The 11,092-nt window shown below is 44.3% G+C and overlaps 1 protein-coding gene across 4 annotated transcripts; it reads left to right on the top strand.

Annotated features, from left to right (window-relative positions):
* Positions 1-1,236: 1,236 nt before the first annotated feature.
* SIRT4 (sirtuin 4) lies at positions 1,237-10,417 on the top strand. Of its 4 annotated transcripts, none has more exons than XM_069795262.1 (5): positions 1,237-1,308; positions 3,919-4,424; positions 5,072-5,366; positions 6,518-6,720; positions 10,297-10,417. In XM_069795262.1, the coding sequence occupies exons 2-4, from the start codon at positions 3,925-3,927 to the stop codon at positions 6,680-6,682; spliced, it is 960 nt and encodes a 319-aa protein (XP_069651363.1). In that variant the 5' UTR covers positions 1,237-1,308; positions 3,919-3,924; the 3' UTR covers positions 6,683-6,720; positions 10,297-10,417. The 4 variants fall into 4 exon arrangements, with proteins under 4 accessions (XP_069651363.1, XP_009911391.2, XP_069651361.1 ...); XM_009913089.2 differs by lacking the exon at positions 10,297-10,417 and adding an exon at positions 7,170-7,948; XM_069795261.1 differs by lacking the exon at positions 10,297-10,417 and adding an exon at positions 1,403-1,562 and having other exon boundaries at positions 1,267-1,308; positions 6,518-7,948.
* Positions 10,418-11,092: the final 675 nt, after the last annotated feature.

Below are 11,092 nucleotides of genomic sequence, written 5' to 3'. Positions count from 1 at the left end.
CAGGCTGCTACCTTGCAGCAGTCTGGACTTCCTCCCATTTATTTGTTCTCCAGAAAAATAAGACTCCTTTGGAAGAAAAAAAAAAAAAAAAAACCCTAAAAAACAACCAACACCAAACCCCTTATTGCCAGGCAATTCACACAGTTTATCATGCGATTATCAAGACCTATGTCTGCTCCAAGCAGAGAGGCACAATCAGTTCCTGCCAGGGAGCGCAGGGTAGGCAGCAAGCAGGTCAGCACAGCCCTGGGGTTGAAAACTAGCTGGGTGGTGTCAGCTCTGCAAAGCACCACCAACCACATTCACACAAGGACTCAAAAAAGTCCCCACGAGTAGCCACCCCTGCTAGCTTAGGAAGGAGGAGCTGCTGGATCAACTGGAACACACTGGAAGAAATCCCTCCCGCTTAAAGAAGTGCTGAGGGGTAGGAGCAATTGGTGCGCCCAGCGAGCGCAGGAAGGAAGTGGTGAACGGCGCTACTGGTACAAGCCCTTTGGGGGCAAAGAATTTAATCCTGAAGTGGTTTAGGGTGTCTGACTATGCCCTGGGAGAGGTCCAGCCAGATCAAAGAAACAACTGCCCTCTCATTTTTCATCTGTGCCTCCTCTGAAAGCTGAACACAGATCACTTGTGCCATGCTGACCTCTCGGGTTTTGTCCAGCCCCGCTAACTGCAGCGCAATGGACCGGATTTTCATTATTTGTCCATCCTTGCTGCCACAGGCCCTTTCCACATCTATCTGCCAACACTTTTTGCTGTCATCTCAAGTGTGCTTAACTATGAACGTCAGGACTGCCAGACAGGTCCATCTCTCCTGGGGCCAAATGTAGGTACCGAAGGAGGAGTGCCAGAACAGAGCAAATGTATCAGCCCAGCAATTTACATCTCAGGGAATTCCTGAGCTAGAAGAGATGTCTTTAACAGCCCTCAGCAGATTTTTCTTCCATTATTTGTTTAGTCACATTTTAAGCCTAAAGCCTGTTAGCATCAGTGAAAAGAAAAAATGAATGCTTTTATAAGGACAAACATCTACAATGCATTTTATCAAAGCTATTAGTTGCATTTGTATCAAATCAAATCTAATCTGATTTTATTCTTGTACGTTTCCTTGAGGGCAGCTATGAAGCTCTTAGCGTTTTCAATTTATCAGGCGTGAGGAACTCCGTTTTTTTCTCTCCTTTGAAGCACGGGAATTGTAGTCTTTGTGCTTCGGGCTTAATCTCTTTGTGAACTACATTTCCCAGAAAACCCCTCCTCCGGCAGGCCAGCCCTTTCCTTCCGCAGTCGGGCACGGCAGCATTATGAAAGGTAAGTTTTCAGGCATTATTCACCATATCACTCTTATTTCGTTAGATGCGTTCGGTTCGGCTGTTACCCCCCACTCCCCACGTAATTATTACAGCAAAAGAGACTCGGGTGACGTGGCTGTCCCTCGGAATTTCTGGCGGCCTGTAACCATTTGTAGAACCCTGTTTATATTCCACCTTGAACTTGTCCGGTCTCTTTCTGTGGAGCATCTTGGATGCGTGTTAAAAACAAACTTTAGCCTCGGATCTTGGTAGGTACATTCAAAGAGTTTCCCCTACTATATATCGTAGTTATTTTTTAATCTGAGCACTTTCATTTTAAAAGCAGCTTTGCATTTCACAGGAAATAGTCTGTCCTTTGTAAGCTTTTCCTATTTCTACACTTCACAGCAGCTCTCAAATGTATTTGTTATTTTTGCTGCTGGGCCTACCATTGCCTTCTCTCTCTTGTGGGCCAACCCATATTATATCTCCATTTCATTCTCCCTCAGAATGTTTCCTTCTGAGAGATCTTTTGATGATAAGGGACAAGAATGGAGAGTTTTCATCAGTTAAAGCAATTTAAATACTGTCAAACTGGCTTAACAGCCTTTGGGGAGCATCATGACAGAAGTTATCATCAAAGCAAATTACAGTTTATTGGGAGACTTTGTCCCTTCTAATTAATTCACATAGAAAATTAAATCTCTTCAGTGGGAATGCCCAACACAACTCCTGCTGAACAACAAGACAAAAATCATTGCAAACAGAATCTACTGCTTAGATTTAAAAAGTAATTCAGACTATGGAGGAAGTCCAGTCTTCCCTGTAATTCAACTGATGATGATGCAAAGCCTTGAGAACTGGAGATTAACTGAAACAAATCTACTCTTTGCCAGCTAGCATCAGTTTAGTATCATCGTACTTACAGCCGAACACTGAAACTTTAAATGTATTCAAATATTGTGCTATTTACTGTAAGAACTGGTGCTGGAGGGTGACTGAGGACTTGAGGCAAAGCAATTTAAATGCAGCAGGAGCCTAAAAACCACTGAAGCACAGGTTGTCAAAAGTACTTAGATGCCAGCCTTTCAGATAAGTAAGCTCACCACTTGAATACCTCTGACTTTCTCAGAGCTGCCACAGATCTCAAGCACCGCAAGTTTTCTATAGGCAGCATTTGTGAAACTGCCTACATGCTTTAACCATTTGACAGCTAACAAGCTGCACAGACCCCACCTTCAAACCACTGCCAGTAACACCTGAAAGGGATCTGCTCCAGCTGGCTGAGGACTCCCAGTGAGACCCAGTCCCTTAGCTGTCCTCCCAGTAATTTGTCATGGTGAAGGCAGAAGTATGAGTGAGCATGAATCTGCATCCAGGTGTCCCACATTACCAAGCAAGCTTTAAGCACTAAACTATCTGGGGCCTGTTGCCATGACTCTTTAGAGATCATCCCTTTTTATCAGTAAATAAAGTCCTTCCTCCATCTTCCAGATCTCACACAAGGCTCCTTGCTAAGGGATATGGTGGGAGGGAGAAATACTGGTCAATTCTCAGTACTGTTTCTTTCAAAACTTTTTGTACTTTGTATGCAAAACCATAGAGAGGCCCAGAAAAAAATAGTTTTAAAATAGCAAAATGGAGAAAGGAGAACTGCAGACTGCTAGAAAGACCAAACAAAATCAAGGTCCAAACCAATCCACTCCCATCACAACAGGTCCTCCACACAATTCCAGGCTACTTGTCAGCAAAGCCATCCTGCCTGTCCCCAACAGGCCATGCCGTTCCTCCCTTAAAGCAGGATATCCCTCCCATTCCTACCTGCCAGGCAGTTGTTTCTGCCCTGCACACATTTGGGTGATCCCTTCTCTCACCCTGTTCCTGTTGGAGAAGCAAAGCAGTACCCCTCCACCTCTCCAGTGACTCTGAGGAGGTGGTACCCACAAAGGAGGAGGTGCCAGAGCATTTAGGCAGTGTCCTAACCATCTTCAGTCTCATTTCAAGGCCTGTTCTGCACCAGGCCTTTATAAAAAAAACAGGAGTAACTCCAGTCAAGGCCTTTGTCCTGAAAAAGCAACATTTCAAGGTTGTTCTTCTCTCCCTTCCCACAACACATGCAAAGGATGGGCTAGATAGAAAGGACTGATTTGGAGAAGGCAGAATGTTAAAGAAAGCAGAGCAAGGGTCTCTTTTGGGGAGGAACCAGACAGACAGTGCCTCTGGAGTGGGGTGCTTGGCCTTCTTGCCATTTCTTCTCTGCCCTGTTGCACATACCTAGGAAAGATTCTGCATGCTCAGGTCTTTCTGGGCTCTTTACAAGTCCTCTTAGGCAGCCATCCTTCACACCAAGATAGAAGAGCAGGAATCCTGCAAGTCAAGGGTGCTAATTTTGTCCACGTGCCTTGAGCAGTCCTCAGTGTTGTCCTCTGTCAAAGCAACATACGAACACTGTCCTTGGACGGTGGGCTTTAGTTAACATTTCCAAAATAACTTGTGTTTCTTTACTAAAAAGAAAAAAGAACAAAGCATACTTATCAGCATCATTTTCCAGGGAATCCCAAGAAAATGGAATTACAGAGGTGCTCTTTGCTTTCTTTTACCTGCCATGTGTTCTGTTCTTGGCTTTTAGCTGAACATGTTCTCTGCCAGGAAGTTGTCTGGAGTTTGCAGAGCCATCAGATTCCATCATTTCAGATCCCATTCTGTATCGAGAATCTCTCCAAACTTGGCTTTCGTGCCAGCCTGTCTTCCCCCAGATCCCGTGGAAGTAGAGGAGCTGCAGCACTTTGTTTCTAACTCCAAGAGGCTGTTTGTAATGACTGGAGCTGGAATCTCAACTGAATCGGGGATCCCAGATTACCGCTCTGAAGGTGTTGGGCTCTACGCCAGGACAGACAGACGGCCCATCCAGCATGCTGAGTTCGTTCGTAGTGCCAGTGCCCGGCAGCGGTACTGGGCAAGGAACTTTGTCGGGTGGCCCCAGTTCTCCTCCCACCAGCCAAACACAGCACACCTGGTACTAAGAGACTGGGAGAAGCTGGGGAAGCTGCACTGGCTGGTGACCCAGAATGTGGATGCCCTTCACACCAAAGCTGGGAGCCAGCGCATGACAGAATTGCACGGCTGCACGCACAGGTACTCTCTGTTGGTAAAGGGAGGATAGTTAATCCTCCGGTCTCTCATTCAGGGTGACTGACAAGCAGGTCCAGTGTTAGCTGCTGAGAAAGGAGGCAAAATGTCAATGCTATGTTCCTGGAGATGACATGTTCAAAGGTGGTGTTGGGCTGGTGTGGAAAAAAAGATCACAAAGCAGTGCTGTTCACAGCACTGCATTTAAGAAACGTGAACACCACTCCGGTTTTTTGAGCATTATTTGGATAATTTCCCTTGGAGCCTGCATCAGTCAGAATTTCCCCTTTCCTTGCTACAGCAAATATCCTCTTAGTGAAGAGGACAAGGGGATCCTGAGGATGCAAGGATTATCCAGGGCTAAGCAGAGTGTATAGTGCCAGAAGGGCCACCACAGCCTGGCTGTGATCACCCAAAGTTTCTAGATGAAAAAGCACAGCCTGAACTGGGAGAGAGGGTTCAAAGCGGTTCCTGCGGAGCATTCCTACAAAACAACAATCGGAGGTAGAAAGACAGCTCCTTGACCTGTACTATTTGGTGAATAAACATGGATAATGACGACAGACCTTCCGGGCCTTCTAAGGAAAAAGTTACAGACTCCAGATCTTCAGCTGACATGAAACTCTGCATTAAGATTTTGCTCTGAATTTCAGGGTTTTCTGCCTGGCCTGTGGAGACCAAATCTTGCGCTCTGAGCTTCAGGAGCGCTTTGAAGCTCTGAATCCTACCTGGAAAGCTGAAGCGTTTGGTGTGGCTCCAGATGGGGATGTCTTCCTGACAGATGAGCAGGTGCGTAATTTCCAAGTCCCAGCCTGCAGTAAATGTGGCGGAATCCTGAAGCCCGACGTGACATTCTTTGGAGACACGGTGAGCCGGGAAAAAGTGAATTTTGTGCACCAACGCCTGGCAGAATCAGACTCCATGCTGGTGGCAGGATCCTCTATGCAGGTAAGCAGGTCTTCCTCCCACACTGCATTCCTATTTCTGTGCTACTCTGCCTGCAACAATCCTTGGTCCCACAATTTAGGACTGCTATTTGCTTGTGGATCAAAACAGCCTCTTCAGAGCTTCTTTGTATTTTATTTTTACTGTGGTTGGAATCTGGCTTCACAGTTGGCCTGGTTGGCTTCCCTGGCACTCTATTGCCAGTCTACTTCATGCCGCTATAAATAACTCCATTCAGACCCCTCTGTGCTACCTCCTCCATCAGAATATAGTAAATTCACAATTGCCCATAAAGCCAAGATACCTGATACAATTCAGTCCTGAAGATATCACCACCCCACATTTTTTTGCTTGAATTTTTGAGCCTTTGGCAGCTTTCTAGGCCTCACGGCACACTGTGTGAAACACCAGATTTTAGGACCTCTAATTCCTAATTAAATTCTCAATAAGAGAGCAGAAATATCTCTGCTTGCTGCTTAGGATTGTCCTTTGTATCACAATGTGTTTTCTCCATTAGCCTCTTACCTGTAAGGTAAGGTAGTGTAGAAACCCCTGTTGTTTAACCCATAGAAGCTTTTGGACTAGAGTTTGTATAAGAGAAATTTTTCCAGGAACAAGTTCTATTACATTAAAAAAAACTCCACTCTAACGCCTCCCAGAACAAGATAAAACCAAGGCTGCCTGATTGTGATTCTCTTGGCTTCAGGATATTGGAGACAAATTCCTTGAGCTTGCACTTCTTAAGCTTATAATCCTTTGTACAGGAATGATTGAAATGCCTTAGGTTCATTCTTGTACCTAAGCTGGGCCATGTGAGAATCATCAAAGTAGAAGCATTTAAGTACCTATGATAACTAATAAAAACTGCTGCAGAGATTTACTAAAAGACAAGGACATTTCCCTTCAATGTACTATGAAGTTTTGGTTTCTATGAAACTGCAAATCCTTCACTGACAGAGGTTAAAAGCTGTTCTTTTCTGTGCACTCCTGAAAGAAGAAATTTCCTACCTGAATTCAGTGCAGTTGCCCAACACAGCATGTACATACAGCCCCGTTTCCCACTGCTAACAGCAACTATTTTACTTCCTTACTCCTTTCTGTAGCTCTTCTTTTGCCTAAGCTGCCAGTAATTTTGTCTTCTGGTATTCCTGCAGGTATACTCTGGTTACAGGTTTGCTCTTGCTGCCTGGGAGAAGCAGCTACCAATTGCGATCCTTAACATTGGGCCTACAAGGTTAGATCACTTTGCATCCTTAAAACTGAATTCCCGCTGTGGAGAGCTGCTGCCTTTGATTGTTGTACATGACCCAACAAGATGAGCTTCAGTAGCTATCAGGAGTAAACTTATTTCTACAAGGTGAGTACCTTCCCTGGTCAGTTACCTTACAGGGTAAGAAGATGGGTTCCCATCAAATGCTGGGACTGAGATGTGCTGACTGAAAATAAGTTCCCACAGTGTGCACCAAAACATGGCTGTAAATTTTCACCTGTAACTGGTGTGCTCTGATGGGCCATGATACTGTTTCCCATGATCATAAACAAAGAGCATACTAAGTGTTAATGCTCCCAGAAAACTGGGCAAGCCAGGAGACTCAGCAGTGTGGAGTTCCAATCCATTTCTCACAATCAGAAAACTACAGGGATTCATCTGCAGATTCAGAGAACCTGATCAACACTGCTGCCTTTGCAACTGACAATTCAAAACCTGTGCCTGGCTGAATTGATCCAGCTAATCGTAATCAAAACACTGCTGTTTAAAATAATCAATTCCACCTATAAAGCAGCTTCTTCCCTCCACTCCTGCAGGACTCGTCATCTCAAAAGGGGAAAACCTCAATCTAAGAGGCAGCTGTGAGATCCAATGCATGGCCCCTGATGACACCAGGAGAGGGCAGCAAGCCTCACACATGTCGACCTGACCAGTTCTCTCCATTGAAACCATCTCCACTTACCAGGAAACAGGGTGATGATGAAAAAAGTACTTTTCTGCCTTACCTTGCCATTGTAAACAGTCCCTTTTCTTTTCTGGGACAGGATAATCAGACTACCATATCTGAGAACAAAATACCTTTCTTAAAATTGTCCCCAGAGAAGAATGAGGGACAGGGATTTTAACCAAGTAACTTAAGGCTATAGCACAGGAGGGCAATGTGGAAAACCACGGTAACTGCTGGAAGATCCAATACCACTAGCAGGCAACTGTGCAGTGTGCAAAGAGGAAAAGGAGGCAAGAGGAACTGCTGTCGTCATTTAAAAAAAAAGGGGGGGGGGGGGGCAAAATAGAAGCTGAACAAGAGCACTGCTCTTTTAGGAGATTATTTGAAAGCACAGACTATAAGGCTGATGTCTTCCAGCAAGGAGATAAAGTCAGCATTTCTCTCAACTGTCAGCTGACAAGCTAAACTGCTTACTATCTGAACCCTTTAAAAATTATATATTGTTGAGATGCCAGAGGAGTTACTTTAAGCTAATCTGAACAGCACTGCTTTCAGTGTGGCTGTTACATTTTCCAGAATGTGTTTTTTGAAGATGTTATTTAATTAATGAATAGCTAAGAAGTGAATTAAAATTGTTTACAAGATTTATACTATTTGCATTGTAATTTCCTCTCCCTCCTATGATTTATATAAGTACAGTCTCAATAGCCAGTTTAGATTCATTTTTTCCATTCCAAAAATGCAGGATGTAATTACTAACAGCTGATGAATTAAGAGAGAAATACAGTTTAATCTGTACAACAGGTCTCCCTCAGGAGGTAATCTCAAGCTATTAATAGATGTAATTTTCCACACTCCAAACAGGAGATCCATCACTACTGGGTGTAACCATTTATTTGTTGATCCTTAGGGTGGTAACGTAAGCCATATTAAACCATTTCTGGAGTAAAAGACAGAATCTTGTCCAGACTAGAACACTAAATTTTTGACCCAACCATCTGCATGAATCTACTGCTCTCCTTCTGGCTATGAGGGAGATTAATTGTTGTGGTCTTTCAAATGCCTCAGTCCTACTCTTCACATAACATGTCCTGTATTAATATTTTGACAAGAACTGTAACAAGCAGTTGGAAGCAAGGATGCCAGAGTCATCTGCTAAAAGGTCAAGCAGCAAAGCAAGGACAACTGACCACATGACGCAAAGTTCTTTTCCACTTTGTTGTTGATTCAAATCCATGTCAGGCAGGAGCAAGTAAAGCACAGAACCTAAGGGATACTTAGGCACCCAATTTCTGCAGAAGGTAGGGGGAATTAAGATACTTAACGCATTTCAAGATTTGGCTATTATGGATCAGAGGAGAGATGGCTTCACTTAGAAGCCAAGCGAGATAAATTCAGGACCCCTACCTGCATTCTGCTCTCATTTGATGGACATCCCACTTTCCCGCGAGTTAGGTATCTGGTGTTTGGTAGTGAAGAAAGCTCACAGATGTCTCTCCATCTTTAGCATAGTACAGCTGTCCTGCTAACCAAAGCTTTTGCAGAAACCATTGCTAAGGCATAGCAGACTCTCCACACACAGCCAGGGAGCTTGCACAGTGTTTATTCACATAGGTTCTTCCATGGAAGACGACATTTATGCCTCCTTAGCAGAGGAACTGGGGCTGGCTTTCTCAGTATCGGTGTCATCTTCTGCACCAACTTGGAACTTGTATGACATAGGTGTGTTAAAAACAGAGGCTGCAGGTTTAGTGCCAGTAGAGCCAGCATTTTGAGAAGTTGTGGGAGCATTGCCAAGAAGCCTAAAACAAGAAAACATTTCCAGTGAGAACTTGGCATTAGCAATGTGACTAAACCTCCCACATCTATCCCTGTCTCTTCTCCAGTTCAGCAGCTGAGCCTGTGGGAGAGGAGTCAGGGTGTCTCTTCAGTATCACTAATAAATGAGTCATGTTACCCTGACCCTCCACTGATTACACTATATACTTCTAAGACACTAAGACAATGACTTACAGTAAATGAACATTACAGTAAATTTCCTGTGTGTGGTTTATTACTATATGTTAATGAGTACATATACAACAAGTATATGAGGCTGAGACAGGAGTTCCCTTTTTTTTTTCTGCTAAGCTAATCCAGCACTACTAAAATTGACTTCTTTTAGAGCAGGATCAGAGCACTTCACCTCTTAGCATGTTCCCCAGGACACCACTGAGAAGTAAGTTCACTCAACTGAGAAATGCCAGAGAAAGCCTAAAGTTCCTACACCAAAAGCCAGATCTGCATCACTCTAATGCTGATTGACACCTTCCCCTTTCACTCCTGGGGGACTGTTTTTGTGGGAAGATGCAATGCAGAGAGATAACAGCTATCAGAAGGTAATGATGTCATTGCAGGTAGCTAGCAAAGACCTACCCTGAGATGTTCGTGTTTGTCAGCTTACTGATGTAGTTACCAGCCTGGAGGGAGTTACAAAAACCTCCAGGGTTGAGCACTATAGGATGTTAATTAGCCATGCTGTGGGAAAACAACAAACTCAGTAAAAGAACTGACCTAGTGTTCAGCTTTATTCTCTCAGCCTATGCAGAATTTGCAAGGGAGGAGGATTTTAAAAAGGGGAGAAATATTGTTCCTAAAAGACTAAACAAAAGGACGGTAATCTTTGTGTTACTGGCTGAAACTAACAGGAAAAGAGTGTTACAGAGCCTGAGCAGTGTTCTCTTCCCCCGTCACCAGGAAGGAAACACAGATCCTTTCTATCTATCTACCTTGTCTGCTTTAAGCCAGCCTTATCCTCCACATGATTCAATCCTCTCCTACCTTTTCTGGCTCACTGTTGTTAGACCAGTCCACCAGTATTTTACATCAGGCCTTGAAGTTGTAGCTCTGTCCACCTATGCATGGCAAAAGTACACATCAGACAACAGCACAAGGACGGGTTTTTTACCATGAAATCAGCTGAATCAACAGCTTATGCTCTTCCCTTTTTCTTACAGCTGTTCCTACTGGGACAAGCTCTTGAGGTCTGGATATTGAGAGTGTCTTACAATAGATTCTTCTGCCACTCCTCTAAAAGTGGGGTCGGAGTTACCCAAAGCAAACAAAAACTACTTCCTATGTGGCAAGTCTTGCCTTTATTTCTGGGCAAATTCTCAGAGCAAACTTTGTAATTGAGTCCTGCAGCCTGGGAAAGATATTTCATATACTGTGTTCCAGTGAGGGCAGCACAGACTGCAGATGGCCCGGAGGACTTGTGCCTGGTGGGTATGGTGTTAAGTGCAGCCTCCCATATCTTACAGTCAGATTGCTCCTACTGACAAACATGCTTACTCACGACTTCTGGAAAAGGACCAAAGACCCTGGGCATGGTGAACTTGGGAGATTCAGGAACCTTGGAGTGAAGGCAACTAAATCCACCTTCTAGAGTGTGCTTCTTCCCCCATGGCTGCCTTGGATGTTGCCCTTTCCCAGTCTTTGCAGCTGTGAGGAGGAAAAAAAAAAAAAAAAAGTATTTCAAACCAGTGCCACCTTACTGGTTTCCTCAGTCTATTCATTCAAAACCTGGGGCTTGGGCAGGACAGATGGAGTCTTCCTCTAACATAACCTGTCCTCGGGCAGCCCCAGGTAAACAGCAACTGAAAGCTACAGTTCTAGGAGGCTGTCTAGAGTTAATGGGAAAGGAATGAGGAGGGTGTCAGCCGAATGCCTGAAGTCAGAGTTTATCACTACTCCCAGCCATTCTCTGTGGTGTCTCAGTGCAGGGGTTTTGAGATCTGAATTAACTTGGCCTTA

This window comes from Haliaeetus albicilla, chromosome 10, assembly GCF_947461875.1.
Source record: "Haliaeetus albicilla chromosome 10, bHalAlb1.1, whole genome shotgun sequence".
Taxonomy (NCBI): domain Eukaryota; kingdom Metazoa; phylum Chordata; class Aves; order Accipitriformes; family Accipitridae; genus Haliaeetus; species Haliaeetus albicilla.
Note: the sequence above shows the minus strand (reverse complement) of the source record. Positions and strands in the feature narration are given on the sequence as shown.